At 39.5% G+C, this 26,556-nt stretch overlaps 1 protein-coding gene across 1 annotated transcript in view; it reads right to left on the reverse strand.

Annotated features, from left to right (window-relative positions):
* Nucleotides 1–396: 396 nt before the first annotated feature.
* Nucleotides 397–26,556, reverse strand: part of FCRL3 (Fc receptor like 3) — a 30,406-nt gene continuing 4,246 nt past the window's right edge. Inside the window, exons 2-14 of the mRNA XM_007171821.2 lie at nucleotides 20,694–20,714; nucleotides 19,378–19,620; nucleotides 18,563–18,817; nucleotides 18,042–18,326; nucleotides 16,946–17,233; nucleotides 16,359–16,634; nucleotides 9,829–10,107; nucleotides 8,982–9,101; nucleotides 3,485–3,512; nucleotides 2,488–2,600; nucleotides 2,206–2,274; nucleotides 683–714; nucleotides 397–586 (exon numbers count right to left, since the gene is read on the reverse strand). Coding sequence (XP_007171883.2) covers nucleotides 443–586; nucleotides 683–714; nucleotides 2,206–2,274; nucleotides 2,488–2,600; nucleotides 3,485–3,512; nucleotides 8,982–9,101; nucleotides 9,829–10,107; nucleotides 16,359–16,634; nucleotides 16,946–17,233; nucleotides 18,042–18,326; nucleotides 18,563–18,817; nucleotides 19,378–19,620; nucleotides 20,694–20,714 — 2,153 coding nt within the window. The 3' untranslated portion in view covers nucleotides 397–442. The remainder of the gene's footprint in view (nucleotides 587–682; nucleotides 715–2,205; nucleotides 2,275–2,487; nucleotides 2,601–3,484; nucleotides 3,513–8,981; nucleotides 9,102–9,828; nucleotides 10,108–16,358; nucleotides 16,635–16,945; nucleotides 17,234–18,041; nucleotides 18,327–18,562; nucleotides 18,818–19,377; nucleotides 19,621–20,693; nucleotides 20,715–26,556) is intronic.

Here is a 26,556-nt window from a genome sequence, read left to right on the forward strand (position 1 = left end):
GGAAACAAGATGTTTAAAACAAACTGTTTATGTAGAGATAGTACGTTAAAAGATTTTTTAAAAATTTTTTTTTACGTTAAAAGATTTTGATCCCACTTAGATCAACCGGTCACAATTGCATCCTTGTGATCCTGGCTAGACCGTTTCTCCCTTCTCATCAACAACCCTGGGAGCTGAAGACCCAACTGCCCTGCCTTCACATGTGTCTCTACTGTGAAAAGAATGCAGAATTTACTCAAATGCTGCTCACTATGTTCCTAGAGAACACACAGACTCAGGCACAGAGAAAGTTGGCAGAACTTCCACCCAGCCTGATGTCCCCAATAGCCCAGCCTCTTGGGATGCTGAGCCCTGGATGGAAAGAGGTAGCATGGCTGGAGATAACAGAGATAATGACATAGGCTGCTTCTCAGGGTCTCTGTGAGCCACTATGGGTACAGAGCTAGTGGTCTATGGCTGACAATGCACGTGGGACATTCTCATAGTTTTCTGCAGCGTCTTCAAGGTCCCTGTCTTGATTGATGGCCAGCCCTGCAGAATCATCTAGATGTGCCTTCTTCAACTCTGAATAGATGACGGCAGGCTCCTAGTGGAAAAAAAACAAAACAAAACACAAATAGTAAGTACCTAAATGTAGGTGAGGAAGAGCAGAGGGGAAAGCAAGCCAGAAAATATGACCCACCTTATCCTCCCAGTGTTTCTTTGGTGAATTTGCTGTTGGATGGGAAGAGGAAAGAAAAGTATTAAACTGTGGGTAATACATTGTAACTTACAACCTACTCACAGTGCATTCCAAGCCAATCTTTCCTCTGCTGACTCATTTCCTAACTCTCTCCTCTGCTGAATTCTTCCAAGCCCTCACAGACCAAGAATCTCATCCTCACACAAACAATAAAGCCTTTCCTCTGCCCATAAAATGCCCAGAATGACTTTCCTGAAAATATCTTTCTTTTTCCACTGCTCATCACAACCGCAGCTGAGCAACTCTGTTATTTCCACCTCCCTACCACTATTTAGGGCCTCTATGGCTACATTGATCATCTGGGAGAAGGAAGTAAATATGATTCACTTCACTTTGCACAGAGAAATTGGAGGAGGCAGCTCCAATAGGGACTTGGTATTCTAAGGCCAAACAGAAAATGCCCAGTAAGGCAAAGATATGCAGTGCTAACATTGAGAAAATTCAGTGTGTGTATTTCTCCTATTCTTCCAAGGGATTCTTTGGATCTCTTTCATTTAGTTATTCAGCCAACAAGCATTCAGTGAACAATGACCTTCTATTAAGCATTGGTAAGCTATAAAGAGGCAAAAATGACATAAACTCAGTCCATACAATTAAGAATCTTATCATTTTTAAGGAGAGGAATAGAGAAATAGACATGGAAACAAATGCAACAAGTATTATGAGCACCAAGATAAAAATACATATTAAACTATGCTGTTGCCACAAAGGGTAATCAGTTCCTCTCAGGTCAGGAGATAGGGAGGGCTGGTAGGAATTATTGAGTTTCACGATGGTAACTGAATTATTTCTTGAAATGTGAGCAAGGGTCACAGACAAACTAGAGGCAAGAACATTACAAGACAAATAAGAAGCACGAGCACCAAAGCACAAAACAACCCAGTTTGATCAAGGAAATGCTAAGAGTTCAATATGGCTAAAGTAAGGACATAAGGCAGAGCTTAGAGGAGGGACAAAATCACAGGGGGAGGCAAGGGTCATGCTTTAAAATGGAGAATCACTGAGGGCAGTTAACCTAGACAATGATGTGATCAACTCTGCATCTCAGAGGGATCACGCTGGAAACAGGTAGTTAGAAGGTTGGAAGGAGAATGAGATTAGAAATAAAGAGACCAGTTAAGAGAATTACAATCGTCTATACATTAGATAATTAGAGGCTTAATTTAGCAATTATGTTCATTCATTCATTAAAAAAATTTGAGGGGGCCTATCGTTTTCTAAGCATAACACTATATGCTACTGATATATTAGCAAAGAAATAAGGTGTCTGTCCTTAAAGAGTTTATGGGGTAATGGTGGCAGTGTAGACAGGTAAGAGGGAATGGATGTGATTATAGGATTGGTAATATAAGAGGAGCAGTTAATGCCTCTCATGTTGGATTCATATTGAGATGACTCTTTGATCAAAAATCCCTTGCTGGATTTGATAAAACACTGCCACCTTACCTCTACTTGTGTCTCACCTGAATTTTCTTTTTTATCTTGGATGCTCCAGATCTGGGAGTAAACCAGGTTGTTCTCACCAAGATCCACTGCAAAAGAATAGATCACAGTTGGCTGTAGTCAAGAGCTCACACTATAAACTCTTCTTCCCAGTCACCAAGTTTATAACCACCTTCTAACCTTGACATAGTGCCAGAAATGACATTTTTATATTGAATATGACTGAGCCATGGACTGTTGCTCAATCTCTCTTCCCTCCCTGGTTCATCCCTGGAGCCCTCTGTTCCTTAGGAAGTTCTCACCATTGCTGTACACTGGCTGCAGTTCCATTGGGTCTGGTGGTTCAGAGTAACTGGGCTCTTGGGGGTCTGTGTTGGAGGTTCTAGAAGGTTCCCTAAACTCCCTGGGACTGTAACTGTGACAGAAGGGGAGAGAGATAAAAACGAGAAAAATATTTGTGGATTATATAGAATCTCAGGAAAATCAATATCCAGGAAGAGCTCAGCATGGTTCATGTGAAAATATCATGGCTGCTGCTCTAAGAGTCTTCATGGCTCTTTTGAGAAAACGTCAGAAGTATGGCACAAGACAGAGCCAGGGCAGCATTACAGAGAAGGCCAGCTGAGGCAAGGTCAGAGGACAAAGGCTACATAGTTCAAGGTCCCTTTGATAGAGTAAACACTTGTGTTTGCCTATTTTTTATTACTTTCAAAAGTTTAAATGTTTCAACATCGATACACAGAGGCTTCTGCATTCCACAGAAGTTGACCTTTGTCTTTTTTTTTAGGTTCCTTTCCGTTTTCTACCTCATATTACAATGATCTACCTTTCCTGTAAAATACTATGAAGGCTCTTCAGGAAAAGTATTTTTTTCCAATTTCATTTCCTTCTGCAGTTAATATTGTGAGTTGAACATTGCCAGCATTCAATAATCGTTTCCTGAATGAGTGTATGAGTGGGGAAGTGAGCGATAAGGGAGTGAATAAATGTAACCTTATGAAAGATGATATCATTAAGAAATCAGTGGTCAATTCTCTACTGGCGCACACTTAAGGAAAGAGATAAATTAACCATGGATAGTAAATAACATTAATTCTGTGTATAAGTAGGTATAAGTGAGTATTATTCACAACTATGATTGAAACTGGCCTTCTTAATCACATTTTTTTATTTCATAAGAATTTGTAATTTTTAACAGGAAATGAGTAAAATATTTTTTTAATGTACACAACTCCATGTTTTATCTTGTGAGCATAAATAAAATGAAAATGCTGACAGCACAAGAAGCAGAGACCTCACCTAGGTGTTCCAGTGGTGGAAAGTCCTCCTGAAAAACGAAAAAAGGAACATTGATGATAAGTGATCTCTGTGGACAATGTGCTCTATGTTAGAATATCCTTTCCCAGAAATCAAATTCAGCCTAGATTTCAGCTATGGCAAATCTTTGAGAACATCCGGCTCCACCCCTTATGTCATGTTATAGATAAGGAAGGTGGGGTCTGGAGAGACATTTGCACAGAATCACACTTATTCTCAATCATTCAATCAGTAATAGCAGCATGAACTCTAAGTAGTTGTGACCACATAGCAGAAGAGAGACAACTTAATATTTAACTCTAGATCAAGTGCTTCCCGTACTCCCACTTCTCTCTTCTCACTGCAGCCCTATGAGGTAGAGACAAGGAAACTGAGGCCTAGAGGGGGGTTAAAATTAATACTTGTTATACAAGTATGACTCAATAGGACTACTAGAATAAGCTCAGACCTTTCTTTATCTGTGACCTTGCAAATCCATTTCAACAACATTGGGTGCATATTGTTTTCTCCATGCTCCTTCTTTCTTTCGCTTTCACCTGGCTAATGCCAATTCATCTTTTCTCCTCCAGAGCTTTCCCTGATGCCAACAGGCTGGATTAAGTGACCTATATCCTTGCACATAGAACCCTGCAATGTTAAAATTACTATATTGTATTTTAATTATCTATTTCTGTGTTTGCCTCTAACTCTCTCCTTAGTGAAAAGGTGTGTTTACTTGAGCGTGCAAAACTTGTCTTAATTATTTTTCTATTTCCAGTGCCTAGAAGGTTGAAAATATTTAGTAAAGATTTGTTAAACAACTGAACAAATTAAACTATGTACTATGAGGACTAAAAGAAAAACAAGTTGACAATTTTTTAATAGGTGACTACATGTAAACCTAATTTGGAAGCCTACTCCATCGGCCTTGAAAATATGCCAGCTTTCCATCAACACAAAAATATTGAAATCTTTCTGGCCTGCCCAGTACAGCCTCCTCCCAGTTTCCCATCTCTGCCCTTTGCCTACTTATCTGTGGCTCTATATCTGTCTCACTGGTCTTAGAGAACACAAGTTTTTTCCCAAAGTAAACATATTCAGCCTTACCTCTCATGGAAAATGACTGATTAATGCCTACACACCCCGTCTTTGGGAACCAGGTGTCCTGAGTTAAACTATAGGTGTGTAAGAGTGATCCTGGCCTGTATCTCTCTCCTCAGGGCCATTGTAACCATATCAATCAACAACTAATATTCTTACTTGTAAGCAGGTTAACTAAGTCCCAGGATGCATCTAAGAGTCAGATTATCTCTTCATCTGCATAAAGGAAAACAGACCCAAAAAGTGGCTATTTATAATATAAGCTAGTATTCACTAAAGATATATGGGCCAGGCACTGTGCTAAGCAGTTTACATAGATTGTCTCATAGCACCTAAAAGGTATATACTATTATTATGACCATTATACAGCTAAGGAGACTGGAGTTTGGAGAGTTACATTACTGGAATTTAATTCCAAGAAGTTATAGAGTCAATAAATAAATCATTCCCTTAGGTAACTTGGAGGAAACACTCAGGCTTAAGGAGCAGAGTCCTTCACTTTTAGATGAATTTGAAAGGGCTGAGATCTTCCCTGAGAAGACTGGTCAATAATGAGAAGGAAGACTTTGCTATGAGGGAAGTACAGTAGACAAGATTTTGAGATGTGAAAGGCAGAGGCCCTCTGATTGACACTGTCAGAATTCCTTAGTTGAGTTTGCTATTTAAAAACACATTTCCCTTAGATCTAGAGGACAGAATCTCCTGGGTTTCTGCCCTCATGGATCACACAAAATAATGATTGGTAATCTTTCCTTCCCTTGTGTTATTTGGTGTTGTACTGACTGAGTAACCTGTTTTTTGAATATTATCAACTACAATACTGAGGTTCTAATGTCTGCACTTCTAGTATGTTACTGATTAATAAACGACATCCAGATAGGCAATGAGATAGAAAAGTAATTTTTAAAGTAGGAGGTACAACCAGCCTTTTACAAGTCACCAAGATGTAATGGAGAGAATTTGGACTCAAGGGCTAGGGAGACCCCAGTTAAGCCCTAACTCTGACTCTTAGTAGATACACATGAATTTGGAAAGGTTGCTAACTTCCCCAAACCTTCATTTCTTCATCTTTAATGATATTGGTTGAATTGAATTGAAATGTACATACTGAAAAACTGAGAGAATTAGACACTATAAAATTGCATATAGGGGCTTCCCTGGTGGCGCAGTGGTTGGGAATCTGCCTGCCAATGCAGGGGTCACGGGTTCGAGCCCTGGTCTGGGAAGATCCCACATGCCGCAGAGCAACTGGGCCCGTGAGCCACAACTACTGAGCCTGCGTGTCTGGAGCCAGTGCTCCACAAGAGAGGCCACGATAGTGAGAGGCCCGCGCACCACGATGAAGAGTGGCCCCCGCTTACTGCAACTAGAGAAAGCCCTAGCACAGAAACCAAGACCCAACACAACCAAAAATAAATAAATAAATATTTTTAAAAAATTTGCATATAATAGACTCTAAATGAATGACAGATTTTATGATGAGTACTATCAGGGTTAGTGCTACACACATAATTGTATATGTAATATTATTTAAGAAACTATTAAGTAGCTTTAAATATCAGTGGTAAAATGATGATGCCATTTTTTTGTACAAAGAAGAGGAAGGATAGATGTTCATTGATTGACCTGAAATTGGAAGTCAGAAGACAGTGCTTAACCACTATCATTAAGGAAAGTATGTAAGGTCTTCATTAAATTGAGACCCAGTTATTTGTTTCTTTGCTTGATTTCAATATGAGCCCTGAAAAAGGAAAACAGAAGCATTTGGTCTGACAGAAAAAGAGAGTTCATGTTACACCACAGAGAAAGACAGAAAGTAAAGGATTAGTAATTCCAGATATAAAGTCTTGAAACCTTATAAGCACCCAAAGCACTGAATAAAATAGTCCATGCATTCAAAGATTTCTGATCCATGAAAAAACATTCAGAGAGAAAAATAAAAGAAATCACATAAGACAAAGACAAGGATGATGGCAGATTTCTTGTTAGAAATCATGCACACAGGAAGACAGTACAGCAACATCTTTAAAATATTGAAAGAAAAAAAAATTTTCAACCCAGAATTCTATGCCAGTAAAAATATATTTCACAAATGAATGCAAAACAGAGACTTTTACAGACATACAGAAGCTGAAATAATTCATCACCAGCAGACCCATACTACAAGAAATGCTAAAAGAAATCTTTTAGGTGGAAAGGAAATGATACCAGATCATTGGATATGGTACATATGGATATACAAAAAGGAATGAAGAACATTGGAAGTAGTAACTTTATGAGTAAATGTATAATATTTTAAAATTATATGTAAGCTTCTTTAAAAGATAATTGTTTACAAAATTAATAACTATGTAACAGGCAGGGGAGAAATGGAGTACACAATGGTAAGATTCTTATGCTATACATGAAGTGATATAATGTCACTTGTAAGTAGACTGTGATAAGTTAGATATGTATACCATACACTCTAAAACAACCACTAAAATAACAAAGCAATGAGTTATATAGATAATAAACCAAAAAAGGAAATAAAATGGAATCATAAAAAATACTCAAGTTGTCCAAAAGAGGGTAGAAAGAAAAGGAAACAGAAAACAAAGAACAGATGAGACAAATAGAAAACAAATAGCAAAATAATAGATTTAGGGACCTAACCCTATCAATAATCACATTAATGTAAATGGTCTAAATTTTTAAAATTAAAGGGTAGAGACTGCCATATTAGATAAAAAAATCCAAGTTAACTATATGCTATCTATAAAAATACACTTTAAATATAGATACACAAATAAGTTAAAAGTAAAAGGGTAGAAAAAAGAAATATCATGCTAACATTATTTATATTAATATATTAATATCAAAGAATATTTCAGAGTAAATGATGCTACAGGAATAAAAAGGTCATAAGGATAATGTGGTAATTTCTTCAAAAACACATAACAATGATAAATATTTGTGCACCTAATAATAGAGTTTCAAAATACATGAAGCACGTGTGATAGAATTGCAAGAAGAAATGGAAACATCTACAAATATAGTTGAAGATTTCAATACCCTTCTCTCAATAACTGATAGATCAAGTAAAAAGAAAATCAGTAAGGATACAGAAGACTTCAGCAACACTATCAATCAAGTTCACAAACAAACCCATACTACAAGAAATGTTAAAAAGAAGTCCTTCAAGCAGAGAGAGAATGATACCACATGGATGTATGTATATACAAAAAGGAATGAAGAATTCTGGAAGTGATAACTAAGTGGGTATTGCCTAGACATCAAGCCAGAAAAAGAAATGACAAGAAAATAAAACTACCAAATCAATATCCCTTATGAACATAGGTGCAAACGTTCTTAAACATTTTAGCAAATCAAATTCAAAAAGTATAAGCAAGTGAGGTTGACCCCAGAAATGCAAAGCCAGTTCAACATTCAAAATCCAAAATCTGTATCACTAGACTAGAAAATAAAATCATATGATCATCTCAATCAATGTAGAAAAAGCATTTGTCATTTTTTTCTGTAAAAACTGCCAGCAAATTACAATAAGTAGGGAGTTCTTCAGCCTAATAAACAGCAGCTACAAGAAATCCACAGCTAATATTATCATATGCAGTGGTGAAAGTCCAAATACTTTTCCCCCTTTAAGTTCAAGAACAAGACAAGTATGTCTATTCTCAACACTTCTATTCAACATTTTACAGGAGGTTCTAGCCAGTCCATTAAGGCAAGAAAAAGAAAAAAAGGAATCCAGATTGGAAAGGAAGGAGTAAAATTATCTTTATTCACAGATGACTTGATCATCTATGTAGAAAAATCTGATGGAATCTACAAAACTAATACTAGAACTAATAAGTGTGTTTAGTAAGGTTGCAGGATATGAGATCAATGTACAAAAATCAACGGAATTTCTGTATACTAGCAACAAACAATCAGAAATTGAAATTTTAATTTCATTCTCAGAATATCTATTAGTTTTATCTACTAATAAATATCACTGTCTTTATATGCTTTTCAAATATATCTCAGAGTTTATGGTTTGTACTTATACCTATTGTCTATTTTTGTTGTTGTTACAAGTGGAGGACTTTGTTTTTCCTTCTTTTTGTTTTCAGTAAGCTTTGAACTGGGGTTGGAACAGTAAATACTTAACTTTCTAATTTTTAAATGGAAGCAAAACTCTGTTCTCTGATTTAAATCTCAAATTAAACACATGGAGTAGTAACATCATTAAGAAATTTGTTCTACCTTTTTGTCACTGCCACAGAGTGGCAGTGATTAGAACTGAGGGCTTAGTACTTGGAAAGGAATAATTGACCTTTATAGGATGTACTACACAAGTCCAAGTTATTATAGCAATGGCAAAAGTCACAACATCAAAGAGTAAGATATAGTCACTCACCTGAATTCCTTTGGGTCCTGAAGTAACACACCAGAGCAGCAGTAGCAGCAAGGCCAAGGATGCTTAGCAGCCCTGCAGTGACCCCCTCCGTGATAAGCGTTATTTTGTTACTGGAAGGCCCTAAGTGAAGAGACCTATACCTGAGTTCAGGGCCAAATATTTTTTTATCTAGACAAAAAACATGTAGGTGGGGGCTAGCGATATATTAGGACAGGTTTTTGCTAGGTTCTGATTTCTCAATTTGAATCATTTACAGTATAATTTGTAATTTTCAAAATAATAGCACATGAGAGTGATTGCCAGAATCTAACGTTAAAATTTATTCCTTTTCCCTCCCCCACCCCCACCCCCATGAAATCAGTACCAGTCTCCAGAAGCCACAAGCCTTGGTTTCATGTTAATAACTCTTTGAGGGCTTCCCTGGTGGCGCAGTGGTTGAGAATCTGCCTGCTGGTGCAGGGGACACGGGTTCGAGCCCTGGTCTGGGAAGATCCCACATGCCACGGAGCAGCTGGGCCCGTGAGCCACAACTACTGAGCCTGCGCGTCTGGAGCCTGTGCCCCGCAACGGGAGGGGCCGCGATAGTGAAAGGCCCGCGCACCGCGATGAAGAGCGGTCCCCGCACCGCGATAAAGAGTGGCCCCCGCTTGCCGCAACTAGAGAAAGCCCTCGCACGAACCGAAGACCCAACACAGCCAAAAATAAATAAATAAATAAAGTAGCTATAAAAAAAAAAAAAAAAAAAAAAAAAAATAACTCTTTGACACTGGGAGAATTTCTACAGTCTATTGGAGAAATATTTTATTGATTATAAATGTAACCTATAGCCCAGGTACCACCAACCCACCTGTGATGGTGAGTGTCACCATCTCACTGCGCTGGACCCCCAGGCCATTGTCAGCCCCACAAAAGAAGTTCCCAGAATGCTCTGCCATCAGACTGAGGTTGAAGGATGCTCCTCCTCCAAAGGGGGCTGAGATGCTCCCCAGGGTGACATTCTTGTGATAAAACCAGTACAGGATAGGGGGAGAGCCTCTTTGGGCCTCACAGCGAAGCTCTAACACATCTCCCACCATAGCCTGGGCCCCAGCAGGGTGGAAGGTGAAGACAGGATGAGACACTGGAACTGAGGGAAGCAACATAGTTCATGAGCAGTTTTAATTAAGTATGTGTACAAGATAAGTTAATAAAGGAAATATTTAGTTTAGTTTAGTAGTAGGCACATAGACCTGGGATTCAGGAAAACCTGAGTTTAAATCCCATCTCTGCCCTTTATTAGCCCTGTGATCTTGATGTTTTAAAAACTTTTTACTAGCTCCAAGTCTCAGTTTATTCCTTTGTAAAATGGAGCTAAAAATAATTATATCACAAGCTATGGTAATAAGAATCATGTATGTAAAATGCTCGATAAATGTTAGCTACTATTACTGATAGAAATAGTAACTAAAAGCAAGGTTTGTTTCTCCATGTCATTGATTGACTCCTGAGACTTAGCTGTAAACCTAGACTTCCACACCTATCTGAAGTAGGACCTCATTACCTTTTACCCAGTTACCTTGCTTTATTTTTCTGCATAGCATTAGCACTAACATCTATCAATCTGTGCATCTATGTATCTCACTCTTATTTATCTATCTATCATCTATAATTGTTGTATATCTGATTCCTCCAATAGAATGTAAGTTTCATAAGAATGAGGACTTATCTGTTTGTTCAATTTTATATTTCCGGCTGCTGGAACTTTGCCTTGCCATGTAATAGTTCATCAATAATTCATGAATGGGGCTTCCCTGGTGGCGCAGTGGTTGAGAATCTGCCTGCTAATGCAGGGGACGCGGGTTCGAGCCCTGGTCTGGGAAGATCCCACATGCCGCGGAGCAACTGGGCCCGTGAGCCACAATTACTGAGCCTGCGCGTCTGGAGCCTGTGCTCCGCAACAAGAGAGGCCGCGATAGTGAGAGACCCGCGCACCGTGATGAAGAGTGGCCCCCGCTTGCCACAACTAGAGAAAGCCCTCGCACAGAAACGAAGACCCAACACAGACATAAAAAAAAAAAAAAAAAAGAATGACGAGAAGAATAGCAGCTGCCATTAAAAAAAAAAAAAAAATTCATGAATGAGTGGATGACCAAATTGATCCAGATTGGCCCCAAAATATCCAGATACAGCAATAACAACATGATTTCCATTTTACTTTGTGATTATAGAAATAGAACAGCCAGGAAAAACAGAAAATCATTATGTTTTAAATTAATATATGGAATTATTAATCAATAATTAATTAATGTGAAACGTGAACTGTGAGATTGCTGATTCTGCTAAGTTGTGAGGGAACCTGGATGAGCCGATCTGTGTGCAGTGCTTTAGATATAAGCTGTGTGCTTCATTGGCAAGAGAAGTTTGGTAAGGATCTTAAGCTTTGCTTTGCATCTGATATTGGCTAAAGGGGAGGGAGCACGGAGACAATCCGTTGAATGGGAATAATTCAACTCAAAAATGCGCCATCTGCTGGCTGCAAGACGGATGGCACCAGCTGCCTCACCTGGGTAGAAATACCAAGTCTTGTTTTTGGAAATGTAGGATTCCTGTTAAATTTAAACAGCTTGAGTTTTGCCCTTCTGTACATCCTTTGCAATATATAGTGACCTGCGCCAAATGCTAAGGGTCTCAGGGGTAAGGCTTTATACATTCTTTGCACATCTCAGTGTGCCTTTCCACACATGTCACCATCTCATATATTTTTATCCAATTTTTATTGCTGTAAAATACACATAACTTAACATTTTCCATCATAAACTTTTCAAGTGTACAGTTAAGTGGTATTAAATACTTTCATAACATTGTGAAACCAACACCACCATCCATCTCCATAACTTTTTACCTTGTAAAACTGAAACTCTATACCCGTTAAACAATAACTCCCTATACTCCATTTCCCCATCCCCTGACAAGCAGCAGGCTACTTTCTGTTTCTATGATTTTGACTAACCTAAACATCTTATATAAGTGGGATCATACAGTATTTGTCTTTTTTTGACTGGTTTGTTTCACTTAGCATAATGACCTCAAGATTCATCCAGGTTGTAGCATGTAGCAGAATTTTCTTTCTTTTTAAGTCTGAGTAATATTTCATATTATGTGCATACCACACTTTGCTTATCCATTTATCTGTTGATAATGGATATTGGGTTATCAACAGATAAATGGATTGGGTTGTTTCCACGTTTTAGCTATTATGAATAATGTTGCTCTGTACACACATGTACAAATATCTTTTTGAGAATATATTTTCAGTGTTGGGGGATGTACATCCAGAAGTGGAATTTCTGTATCATATGGTAGTTCTATTTTTAATTTTCCGTGGAGCCTCCATAGTGTTCTCAATAATGATTTCATCATTTTACATTCCTACCAACATTACACAAGGATTCCAATTTCTCCACATCTTAGCCAACACTTGTTATTTTCCATTATTTTTATAGTACCCATCCTAATGAGTATGAGGTGCTATTTGATTGTAGTTTTGGTTTGCATTTCCCTAATAATGAGTGATGTTGAGCATTTTTTTCATGTATCTAATAGCCATTTATATATCTTCTTTGGAGAAATGTCTATTGAAGTCCTTTACTCATTTTTTTTAATGAGTGCCCCATGATGCCAGCCCCTGCCCCTCAACCCACAGCAGCAGAGTCCACAAACCTTATGACACCAGAAAGGGTAGAGGTGCCAGCCTGACCCTGGTTCCCACCCTACCCCCTTGCTTTCCCTGCATTGGTGGAGCCTATGACTCAAGGGATCCCAGACAGGAGAGAACAGCCCACCATCCTAGGGCACCAGGTGGTGATAACAGCAACACTTCAGGAGCAAAGCAACAGTAACCCCGGAGGCACAGGAAGTGATAATAGATCCACACTTCTTATAGAGACAGGGGAGGATGGAAAGTGACTACTCTCAAACATAGCCAGAGACAGCTTAGGTAAGAGAAACCAAAAACTTATTCCATATCACCACCTACTGGAAAACAAAAGAAAGGCCTCTGATTTCTAACTGTCACTACATCAAGTGCACCAGCAGAGAAACCACACATCAAGTACCATGAAGAATCACAGTAACACTGTACCACAAAAAGAAACTGGCAATTCTCCACAAACCAAACTTACAGTCATGAAATATTGTGATCTAACTGAGAAAGAATTCAAAATAGTTGTCATGCAGAAACTCAACAAGCTACAAGAAAACTCAGAAAGTCAGATTAATGAGCTCAGAAATAAAATTAATGAACAGAAGAAATACTTTACCAGAGATATTAAAACTCTAAAAAAGAGCCAAACAGGAATTCTGGAATTGAAGAACTGAATAAATGTTGAGAAGGATGCCTTGGAAAGCACTAGAAATAGATCAGACTATATGAAAGAGAGAATTAGCAATCTCAAGATAGAAATCTAGACATGATACAAGTATAAGAGGAGAGATAAATAAGATAATTTAAAAATGAGGGAATTCTCCAAGAGCTATCTGACTCTTTTAGGAAAGACAACATTAGTATAAGGGGTGTCCCAGGAGAAAACAGGGAGAGGGGAACAGAGAGTATATTTAAATAAATAATAGCTGAGAACTTCCCAAACCTAGGAAAGAAACTGGATATACAAATCCGTGAAGCTAAGAGAACACTTAATTACTTCAATGCAAAAAGACCTTTTACAAGACATATTATGTTAAAATTGTCAAAAGTCAATCACAAAGAAAGAATTTTAAGGCAGCCTGGGGAAAAAAGGATGGTAACCTACAAAAGAATCCCCATGAGCCTATCATCAGGTTTCTCAACAGAAACTCTACAGGACAAGAGGGTATGGAATGACATTCTCAAAATACTGAAAGATAAAAAGTGTCACCCAAGAATACTTTTTCCAGCAAAGTTATTATTCGGATATGAAGGAGAAACAAAGACCTTTCCATATGAATGAAAGCTGAGGGAATACATCAACACTGGTTCTGCTTACAAGAAATGTTGAAAGAAGCTCTTCTACAAAAAACAAAAAGGCAAAAGTACACAAAACTTTGAGGAAAGTGATAAATAGACAGAATCAGAAAATTGCAGCTCTTTATCAGAATAGGTTTTAAACACTTTATTATAGTATAAAGGTAAAAGGGGGGGAAGCAGAAAAATAACTATAGCTACTTCAATTTGGTAAAAAACTCACAATACAAAAAGAGATAATTTGAGACAATAAAAACATAAAAGGGGAAGAGGAAAAGGATGGAACCCATATAGGTAAATGAAGATAAGATTCTATCAGCAGAAAACGGACTATTTTATCCAGGAGTGGTCTTATGCAAACCTCAGTGTAACCACAAAATATAAATCTAGAACAGAGACACAAAACATGAAAAAAGGGAAACTGAGAAAAATATCATAGAAAACCACAAAACCAAAATGGCAGGCAGAAACTTAAGGGGGGGGGGGGAAATGGAGATATAGAGCAACCTGAAAATGAAAGGTAAAATGGCAATACTAAATTCTCCTTTATCAATAATCACCTTAAATGTAAATGGGTTGAATTCACCAATCAAAAGACAAAGAGTGGCTAGATGGAGTAAAAAATAAGACCTAACTCTATGCTGCCTCCAAGAAACTCACATTACCTTTAAAGACAAACATAGGCTCACAGTGAAAGGATGGAAGATGATACTCCATGCATATGGCAGCCAAAAAAAAAAAAAGTGGGTATAGCCATGCTCATATCAGAAAAAAATAGACCTCAAGCCAAAAAAGATAACAAAGGACAAAAATGGACATTAATTATGATAAAGGGGACAATTCATTAAGAAGATGTAACGGTGATAAATATATATGCACATAACATAGGAGCACCAAAATATACAAAGCAATTATTAGCAGACCTAAAGGGAGAAGTTGACAGCAACACAATAATAGTAGGGAACTGTAACACCCCACTATTAATGGATAGATCATACAGAAAGAAAGTCAACAAGGAAACAGCAGCCTTAAAAGAAACATTAGACCAGATGGACTTGATAAATTTATACAGAACATTCTATCCAAATGCAGTACAATACACATACTTCTTAAGTGCTCATGAAACTTTCTTAAGAATAGACCATATGTTGGAACACAAAACAAGTCTCAGTGAATTTAAGAAGATTGAAATCATTTCAACCATCTTCCCTGATCACAATGGTATGAAACTAGAGATCAACCACAAGAAGAAAGCTGGAAAATTACAAATATGTGGAGACTAAACAACAAGCTGCTAAACAACTATTGGGTCAAACAAGAAATCAAAGGTGAATTGAAAAAATACCTGAAGACAAATGAAAATGAAAATATGACACACCAAAATTTAACTTTGCACATAAAGGAACTAGAAAAAGAAGAACAAATGAAGCCAAAAGTCAGTAGGAAGAAGGAAATGATAAAGATTCAAAGAGAAATGAAATATACACTAAAAAGAAAATAGAAAATATTGATAAAAACTAAGACCTGGTTCTTTTAAAAGATAGACAAAGTTACCAAACCTTTAGCTAGCTTCACTAAGAAAAATGAGAGAAAGCTCTGATAAAATCAGAAACGAAAGAGGAGCTATAACAATGAATGCCCAGAAATACAAAGGATTATACAAGAATATTGTGAACAGTTATATGCCAACAAATTGAGCAACCTAGAATAAATGGACAAATTCTTAGAATCACACAACCTTCCGAGACTGAATCATAAAAAAATAAAATCTGAATGACCAATCACTAGGAAAGAGACTGAAATAGAAATCAAAAACCTCCCAAGAATAAAAGTACAGGACCAGTTGACTTCACAGGTGAATTCTACCAAACAGTCAAAGGTGCTGTAAATCCTACCTTTCTCAAAATATTCAAAAAACCTGAAGAGAAGGGAATACTTCCTAACTTATTTTACAAGGCCAACATCACCCTGATACCAAAACCAAAGACAACACAAAAGAAGAAAATTACAGGCCAATGTCTCAGATAACATAGATGCAAAAATCCTCAACAGAATATTAACAAACCAAATACAACAGTACTTTAAAAGGATCATACACCATTATCACGTGGGATTTACTCCATGTATGCAAGAGTAGTTCAACATTTGCAAATCAATCAACATGATACATCACATCAATAAAATAAAAAATAAAAATCATATGATCATCTTGATAAATGCAGAAAAACCATTAGGAATGGCCTAAGTTCCTGAATGTATAGTCAGAAGAAAGAATCCCAGGACTCTCAGGTAGAGGAAGAAAAAGTGGGGAATCTGCTGGAATGTCACACCAGCAAATAGCCCAAAAGAGAAGACAAAGTCTGTTCTGGGCTGTAATTGCTGCAGGCATCGCTACTCACCTGTGACACTGAGAGTCACTCTGTCACTGAGCTGGACCCCCAGGCCATTGTCAGCCTCACAGGAGTAGTTTCCAGAATGTTCTGCAGTCAGAGAGAGGTTGAAGAACGCTCTTCCAGATGGAACTGAGCTGCTCCCCAGGCTGACATCCTCATGATAAAATCGGTACAGGATCGGGGGAGAGCCTCTCCGGGACTCACAGTGAAGCTCCATCACGTCCCCCACCACAGCCTGGGCCCCGGAAGCCCTGAGGGTGAGGACAGGGCGAGACACTGGAACTGAGAGAGATAGTAGACTGTCAGAGGGGGTCTCTGATGCTGTGACAGACTCATAACCCCACTCAAGAAACTTAAATATAGATATATCTCTTGAACCATGAAGAGTAATACTGGATAATTTTGTTTTCATCACTACAGTCCTCTCCACAAGTAAGATATCTTCAACTTTTGTCATCTTTGCCATTCCTTGGTTGGCTTCTAAATCTTCACAACTCTGTTCCTTTGCCTTCTTCCAAAGAGCCTCATGGCTGATAGAAAACCTAAACCCTGGCTTGTGAACCGAGGTTGAATAGAAGGAATCGGGAACTTACTTCTCAGTGTGACTCTAATCAGTTTACTGAGGATAGGACCGTGAATGTTGTCAGCTGCACAGTAGTATCTCCCAGCATCACGCTCCTTCACAGTGAGTATCTGCAGCTCTGCCGACAAGGAACGTTGGGTCTTTGTTCCCAAAATTCTCACTGTGCCCTCTCTGTGCCAGGAGAATGTGACAGTCCCTGTACCCTTGGCTACTGAGCAGATAAGGAGCAGATTTTCTCCTTCAATCAGCTGCCCCTCGGGGGGCTGGATCTCTAGATTTACATCAGACACAGGGACTCCTGGGAGGACACAAGATGACATATGAGGGTTCTCATGGCAGAAACTTCAGGGTCAAGGAGAAGGCCAGTTCTACCACAAACAAGCCAATAGCAGCAGGTACAATAAGCAGGGGTCCAAAGTGGGCAATAGGGAATTAATTGTGTATGTTATTATAAGGGCAGCAACACCCCTCCCACCACATACAACAGTTCCCATCCTTGGGGAATGTGGGGACTAGTCTTCTGACCTTCTTAAACCTAATGCTGACTGCAGTCACATTTTATTTACATTTATATCTAAGGAATCTTTGGTGCACCAATGGATCACAAAATAAGAGTGAACCCTGAGAATATTACTTCTGTCCTGAAATTCAAACCCCTTTCCTATCCTTCAAGACTCTTCTCCAGTCTCACCTCAATCTTCCCACATTCTTTTCTGATTATTCCAGTTCATGTTTATCTTCCAGTTTTATTCTAGAGTATGTTTAGGTCAACAAACGGAAGCAGCATAGGGACCTCTAAAGACTGCATGTGGTCTCTGTGCTTCTAGTTATCTGTTGACTCTTGAGAGAACATATCCTCTATGGCTCTGTAACCCCCCACAGGGTTGGGGACCCAGTAACTGATCAATAACTGTTATTAACTGAGTTAGATGGAAGAGAATGTTCTAGGGACATTAGGCCAGTGTTGAACCTGAAGAGAGAAGGATATCAGGACAGCTGAAATCTCCTCTCTGTTATGTTCACTGTCCTAGGGAGCAGGAAATGTCATTGCTCTGCTCTCCTCTCCCCGCCTCTGACTCTGGAAGTGCAGCCCCACAGACACTCACTCTGCACACGTATCTGGGATCTCAAGCTTCTTTTCCTGACAAGGTGAGTCACTGTCTCTGCCTGGCACCAGTAAGACCCTGAGTCTTCACTCCATATGGTAGGTAAATTGAGCTCTGGGGAGCTGCTCCAGCCTGATCCCAAGGCCTGGTCTTCTCTGAAGAAGCAGAATTGAAGCTGAATGTATGACCGCTGTGGAGGGAGCCAAGTCTCACATTTCAGGGTCACCGTTCTCCCCTCTATGGGCTGGGAGGGTCTGGCTGTCAGCACAGGATGGGGAAACAGCTCTAGAGAGAAGAACAAACACAGTTCCCAGGGTAGTGGGGCTCAGGGCTCCTGGAAAGATGCAAGTGTGCTTTCAGCACCGGCTATCAGAACACAGAGACCCAAGCAGGTTGAACCACTTCCCATCTCCCTCCCATGACTGGAGGCTTTTCATGAAATCCCCACTGATGAGCCCCTCCCTAAATCCTCACACAGTTTCCCTGCCAAGTCCTATTACCCACAGGAGGGCAGCCATTACCTTGAACTTGAATTGTTAGAGGTTTTGAAGTTTCTTTCTTTGTAATTCCCCAAAAATTTTTCTTAGAAGCAGTACAATAATATTTGTCATTGTCCCTGGAGACTGAATTTAGTGTGAACGTTGATTTAGAACTCTTACTAATTTTTTTTTCATTTTTGTATAAAACTGTTTCACTTGTTTCTTCTCTCCCTTGGCATCTCAGAGTAACATCATCTCCTTCAAAGACAGGGTGTGGAGCCTGGATGATCAGTCTGTCTGCAAAGAGTGGAGGAAGGCAATCAGTTTATTTCCTGATGTTCCTTTTTTTTTTTTTTTCACACACACACACACACTGTATTTTATTTTTACAAGAGATAGACTGACACCAATGATGCTTCTTTCTTCAAACTCTCATTTCTGCCCATGAAGAAAGAGCTGCAATCCTATACATACCTGCAAATGTCCTCCATCAACATTTCCACATGATCCCAAAACCCAGTTCTCCCTTGTCCTAGGATAATGAACTAATTTCCAGAAAATATCCTTAAGAAATCCCCATACATATTGTTAAAAGAGAAGTTTTATACCATATCTTTCTTCAGACCCAAGTCCCTTTTTCCTGGTGACTTCTGACTTACCAATACTTCTCTGGATGGAGAGGATGGACAAGGCAGCATCCTGTTGCTGCCCTATCTCCTTATTTTCCCCACTGGGGTCAATACATCAAATATCCTCATGCCTGTTTACAGCCCTGCCTAGGCTCTCTGCATTAGCCTAGCCCTTAGACATGCTGCCCAGTGGTTTAATTTCAGAGACTCCCTCCTTTCTTTCCTCACCAGATAAAAAATCCACATGTACGGGGTCGCTGGGAGAAGATCTTCGAGTCTTGCATTTGTAATATCCAGTCTTGTGTATTTGGATCTCTTCAAATTTATTATCCAACAAATGATCATTATAATACCAAGATATGTCTCCTTGGGCTGGAGAAAGGGAATCCCTGCATGTGAGAGTCACTCTGTCGGTTTTGAAGTTTGTGGACCATGGAGGATTGAGGAGAAGAAAAGCTTTTGGAGTTACTCCTGAATAGGAAATGGAAAGATGAAGGCAGGTAAAGGTGAATGAGAGGTGGGTGGAGCATAAGGAAGGGCCCAGCTGCAACTAGGAGTTTTTCTGGGCTAATTCCTATTAGGACCAGGGTTGGAAATGGAGCAGACACAACTTGGGAAACTGCCTGGGACAGAATCTGTTCTTTGTCATTTTTTGCCTTGTAGCAGTGGGCGGGTAGGTGTCATGCGGGATAGGTCTCAGGTTCCTGGTATGGACTCAGAAAAGTTCAGGAGACATGATTCGTAGTTGGGCAAACACCTTGAGGGCCTCTGAAGGTGGGCTGATTCTGAAATGCTCTTGTGCTATACATTCCTGTCAAGGTAAAAGTCAGCGTGGGATGTATATACCTCAGAAGCAGTTTCTAGATTCTGAAAAACCAGTACCTACTTGGTTATGAATATTTAATGAACAAGATTTGTTTCACTTACAATTCTTTTAAACTTTGCTTAATTTGAGAGTCTATGGGGAAGGCAACATTTTTCTACTCTCCGCCTAAGGTGACCATAATCAGTCATTGATACAGGATACAAAAAATTTGAACAAAGAGGCATGGACTGCTTGCATAATCATATTTGCATATATAATTGCAACTAACCAATGGGACCAGAAATTGAAACAGTGCAGTGACATGAGCTTCTTTTGGAGATGTATAAAGATTTGGCTATAGCATTTTCTGCAATGAATAGGAGATATTCCTATGTTCTTTGATAGTGCCACCAGCTAGGACATAAAGAGGGAGGGGTCTTAGGGAATAGAGGAGATCAGATCTGAGTTTCTCTCAATATCAGCCTCCTGCCTCTGCCTTTCCTTCTGCAAATATTTCCTTCCCCTCTACACGGTGGCATTCGGTAATAGGGAAAGAACTGAAGACTGGAGAAGTCAGAGGAGGGTCTGCTCACCCACTAATGCAACAGGTGTGACCTCAGGGTAGCAATACCACTGATGTTGGCACTTCACCACAGGCCTCATTTATGGATACAGGCAGTGCTGGCTGGGAGGACCAATGCCCAGAGACCAGGAGGAACAGAGAAAAGGGAAAACTGACCTGCTTGATCTCTTCCAGGAGCTGTGAGGGAGCCAAGATTTAAAGGTTAGCACAGAGCAATGTTTTTCAAACCTTTTCACTTACACAATCTGAGAAATGTTTCAACAACCCAGCCACAACCACTTCTTCGGTTTTTCCTTCCCATTTCTTTGCCCCCATCCTATGATACCCATAGTCCCCAAACAAAGAAACAAAGAAGAATAGCCTATAATTTATTGTATAAACATGAATGACTTGTATCCACAATCCTGACTCTTCTCTTTGCTATTTAATACTTAACAGCTTCATAGTTCCTTCCCCCCTCTCTTCCCTAGCCTGAGCTCAGCCATGCAGAGACAGAAAAGGGCTTGGAGAAACGGTTTCTCCTCCCCTCGTTACTTGGGTACGGTTCCTCTTACTTTTTCAATCTCTGGTTAAATACTGGCTTAAAGTCTCAGGAAAGGGGGTCATATTTCTCAGTAGATCTTCCCTTACTCACTTGAATTTTGAAAATAATTGTTTATGTGAGGGATTTAGAAGGGGTTTGGTGGAAAGAAACATCCAAGCTTCTTATGAGATGAAAAAGAAATGGTTGAAGAATCAAGGGTTTGCTCTGTTGGCTTTTGTTTTCCTGGGACCCAGCTCTGCTCATTCTTCATCTCTTGTGTAAAGAAAAAAAGTGTTGCCTGCCATTCCAGTTCTACAATGATCAAGCTACTAGCCATTGTAGTTGCCCATAGACAGTGTACTCTGAGGAATTCAGGATGAAGAAAGACAGGAAACATTCTGTGCTTTGGATATATTGGCCCTTAGATAGTTAAGATGCATATCTACGGGAAAGTTTCAAATGACCCCAGATTCTTGCATCATCCCATACAGAGAAAAACACTAAAATCGTTGAGATTTCTCCTCTTTGTGATTAGCGGTAATCTTTTGATGCTTGACTACATGTTTTTCCAGCAAAAAGTTTGTATATATCTTGGCTCCTCCCTTACCTCTTCAGAGCAGTTCCTCAGATCTACCTGAGAGGCTGTCTTCTGGGCTATAGTCTTCAGTAATTTCCCCAAATAAAACTTAACTCAGATTTCACATTGTGCAGTTTTCTTTCAGTCAATAGCTTTGGTGACCACAAAGGGACCCAGAACAGACTGCACTCCTTTGCCTGAGGATCAGGAGCTTTGGTACCAGCAAGGGCCTCTTGTGCCCATTTGCCTCTTCCACGAGTTTAGACAAATTTGGGTGAGTCTCTCCTGGTTCTTGGATCTCCCAATTATTATTATTATTTTTTTGGTTTAAGGCCCATGTTCATCATGTCCTTTATTATATCATCCATGCATATTAAGACTACAAATGACTTTCAGCTACTTAAACATATAATCATGATATAATATCCATGGCTTTATAGAGTCCCAGCATAATGTTTCATATATTCTTTTTTTTTTTAACACCTTTATTAGAGTATAATTGCTTTACAATGGTGTGTTAGTTTCTGCTTTATAACAAAGTGAATCAGTTATACATATACATATGTCCCCATATCTCTTCCCTCTTGCATCTCCCTCCCTCCCACCCCACTAGGTGGTCACAAAGCACCGAGCTGATCTCCCTGTGCTATGCGGCTGCTTCCCACTAGCTATCTACTTTACGTTTGGTAGTGTATATATGTCCATGCCACTCTCTCACTTTGTCCCAGCTTACCCTTCCCACTCCCCTTATCCTCAAGTCCCTTCTCTAGTAGGTCTGCGTCTTTATTCCCGTCCTGCCCCTAGGTTCTTCTGACCATTTTTTTTCTTTTTTCTTTTAGATTCCATATATATGTGTTAGCATACGGTATTTGTTTTTCTCTTTCTGACTTACTTCACTCTGTATGACAGTCTCTAGGTCCATCCACCTCACTACAAATAACTCAGTTTTGTTCCTTTTTATGGCTGAGTAGTATTCCATTGTATATATGTGCCACATCTTCTTTATCCATTCATCTGTTGATGGACACTTAGGTTGCTTCCATGTCCTGGCTATTGTAAATAGAGCTGCAATGAACATTTTTGGTAATGACTCTTTTTGAATTATGGTTTTCTCAGGGTATATGCCCAGTAGTGGGATTGCTGGGTTGCATGGTAGTTCTATTTTCAGTTTTTTAAGGAACCTTAATACTATTCTCCATAGTGGCTGTATCAATTTACATTCCCACCAACAGTGCAAGAGGGTTCCCTTTTCTCCACACCCTCTCCAGCATTTATTGTTTGTAGGATCTCCCAATTATTGGTTGATGATCCTGAGTTAGTTCTATTTTGTGGTGTATAACAGGGATTTGTCTCCCCTCCCCCTGAGGCAGGAGATAGATGGGCCCCAGGTTAGACATTTACAACTGGCCTCCCATTTACATTTCATGTGGCAGGAAAACGTGGGCTTCCGGCTGGACGCTTACGGCTAGACTCCCATTTGTATTTCCTGGGACAGGAGATAGATGGGTTCCAGGTTAAACATTGAAAATGTCTCCTGTTTGCTCTCCGAAATGGAAGCAATGACAGAGACAGTGTAAGTAGCCAGGTTTTGTCTCCTGTGGACACCTTCAAAGGCTGAGGGGTGATCTGACAAGCCCAACCACACGCCGCCCGGGCTGGGAGTCTCCACTCTGTGTCCAGTTCAGTTCATGTGTACATGCGTGCAAGTGTGTGTGTGTGTGCACGTGTATGCATGCAGGGTGTGTACAGCTGAATAACAGGAGAGGATCTGCTGGGTTCCAGTGTCCTGTGTTCCCCTCCCTGGCTGCCCTAGCTCGGGGCCACCTTAAGATAACAGTCATGGCTAGAACAGAGAGGGGCTAAACCTTGTTTGAGTAAAGGGTCAAGAGGTCACATATTTCCCCTTCTTGGGGCAAGGGAGACATTGCACATGGACAGAAAGTCTACTTGAGGGTCAAAAAGGAGGGCTCACCACCCCATAATATGTGATGCTAAGGCCACCCCATAGGCCTTTGGGCTGAAATCCATCTTGGAAAAAAGTTGCACACACATGTTGGGGAGGGTCCTAGGGCAGGTCAGGTGTGGAAAAAGAAGCCAGATAATTGGCCAAAGGTAAACAAAGACCTGGAAGAACTGCCCTTTATAAATTATTTAACCGCCTCTTTTCTGCTCTCCTCCTCCTTAGGGAGGATGCCCACACCCTTTCTCTCCGGGTGTGCATCCCTGCCTTGCTTCTATCATAACTAAACAAACTGTTTCTCTGTGTGCTCTCCCACTTGTTGTTGTGCTATGTCTCTAATAATAAACTTTGTACCTGATTTTACAGTTTTTACCTCCGTGAGAAATGCATTTTTCACTGGGGGCAAGAGCCAGGGGGTCTGGTGGCTATGATTCCTGGTTTTCATCCAGGCTACCCAGGTTCAATTCCTGGGCAGGGAATTAAGATCTCACTTCATGCCACCACTCACTTCTGCCTCTCCAAAATCACCTCCACCCCAGTTTGAAGATACTGGGGGAGCCTGGTTAAAAGATACAAGGATTTACTCAGTTGAAAGACACTGAGCCTCTGGACTGGGTAAAATGAAGGGCATCAGAAAGCCAGTCTCCGACTAACACTCCAGCCATGTTTATGTACATATGGAATTTATACTTACAAATATTAAATACTTATTTAATTGGGAATTAAAGGAAATCTTGCCCTAAAATGGCCAAGATAGGGTTCTTTTGACATTCTAAAAATGATTAGAAGAAAGCCAGCTTGATAAAACATCTTTTCAAAATTTTGACCTTAAAGGAACAAAAGCCCTTCTAGGAGGAACTTGCATTTCTCTCTCTGTGCTTTTGAGATGTAAATGTTATATCTGATCTTCTTAGGCATTTTATTCCGTGTTTCGAGAGCTTGGTCTCTGCCATCCAGAAGGTACACATGTGGTGTACATTTGGCAGCCAGTTGAATAGACTGGGATTCCAAGCAGTCTTTTTGTCTGGCTGTGCCAACTCTCAGGAAAATTTGTTATAAGAAGTCCCAGCCCATAAGGGGCCTTGTCATCTCAACCTTTGTTGTCTCTACCTGCACAAAAAAGACCTTTAGTTTCTTAGACTATTATGGGGAGTAAACTTTCTGTATTTTGAGAAGGCTGCATTCTTTGCACTCTCTCGTGGGGATGCCTCTTGCGTCTTATTGGTTTGAGTCGCTATTAAGATACTATTCATCAATGGCCAGACACTGGATTCTTTAAATTGGAGAAACTTCTAAATTGCTAAATTTTTAGAGAGCTCTCATTTTAAACAGCTGTTTTATTGGTGCCTATGAAAATACCAAATTAAAAGGTAGATGCAAAATATATATATATACATACATATGTAAAACAGGTAACCTTAGAACTCCCTTAGTTTAAAACTAACAAATAAAAACTGTTTTAGGACGCCTTATTTGTGGTCTCAGCTTCCCTTCAATGGTTCTTGCAGGTGCTAATAAAAACAGTAGCTTAATTAATGTTAATTAGGTTGATTAACAGGGGAATAAGAAGAAACTGAGGGGAAAGTCAAGAGACATCTTCCCAACAGGGTGAAAATTTTAAAGGGACTTATCCCAACAGAATGGAAATCTTTAGATGATTATTAGGAAATGGGATAAATAAAATGGATTTTGATGGGATTAAAACAAAAGTTTTGATACACTACCTGGGGTTGGATAGACCAAAGGGACCCCCCAATTAGTCCCCCCAGCATTAAAGTGCACTCTATTAACCCCTGTTTTGAAACAAAATTTAAAGGCTGGAAGAAAATTACACTGAGATACCTGACTAGCATTTGCTTGGGACAACAGTGAGATCAATTAATGAAGTTAAGATTGACAAAAGGGCCTGTGTCCCTTGGCTTGAGCCCTCACTGGGGACCCCAAAGTTTTTTATGCACAAATGGATAAAATGGCCAGGGGATAAAAAGGAAAGTTTCTGGAGTCCTTGTAAGACCAAGACTTGTTGATGGGGTCCTAATGGAGGCTTAAGTTAAAGGTATAAGAGTTATAAATTTGAAATAAAATCTTATAAAAACTGGTGTATTTGAATGGGCTTTATATAAGATGGTTACATCTCTTTTGTCTAATTGTACTGTGGGATAGACGTTACATCTCTATGAGGAATGTTTCCCCTGACTGGTATTATAAGACAGGGCATATAAATCTGCCCCTTAGGCAGTATTAATTAAACATACTAAAAAAAACCAATAGGGACTTCCCAGGTGGCACAGTGGTTAAAAATCCGCCTTCCAATGCAGGGGACTTGGGTTCGATACCTGGTCAGGGAACTAGATCCCACATGCATGCTGCAACTAAGCGTTTGCATGCCACAACTAAGGAGCTGGCGAGCTGCAACTAAGACTCGGTGCAACCAAAATAAATAATTAATTAATTAAATTAAAAGATGATTTAAAAAAAAAAAAAAGAAACTAATAGAGTTACCTGCACCCACACAGTATAAAGTAAAAACTGGGCCCCAACATTCAGGGACTAATAAAAGCAATAATAAATACTTTTTGCCCCTAGGGTAAATTGCTCTGTTTAATTTGTGCACGCACAAAGAGGGTCTTTGTAGAATACCTTGTGCATAAATTTCTGAAGGCATTGTAAATTGAATCCCAAAGTTCTAGAACATAGAACTCTTGATTTCCAGTTTAGTGGAAAATCTTCTTGCTGATATTAAAAAAGCAAATGAAAGAAAATGTAATTGGGCAAATCAATCTTTTAATATCATTTAGGCAGCAGACCAGTTCTTTGGGGAATTAAAAGCAACTGTCTTTGTCTTGCCAATCTACAAATCAGAAATGTAAATACAGCCCACAGTGACCTGAGACTGAGCCTAATTAGCTCAATCAGGTTGAATCTGAAGCTGAAGAGGGAAAAAAGGAAAAAAGAGGCC

The sequence above is a fragment of the Balaenoptera acutorostrata genome, chromosome 1, assembly GCF_949987535.1.
Source record: "Balaenoptera acutorostrata chromosome 1, mBalAcu1.1, whole genome shotgun sequence".
NCBI classification, from domain to species: Eukaryota; Metazoa; Chordata; class Mammalia; order Artiodactyla; family Balaenopteridae; genus Balaenoptera; species Balaenoptera acutorostrata.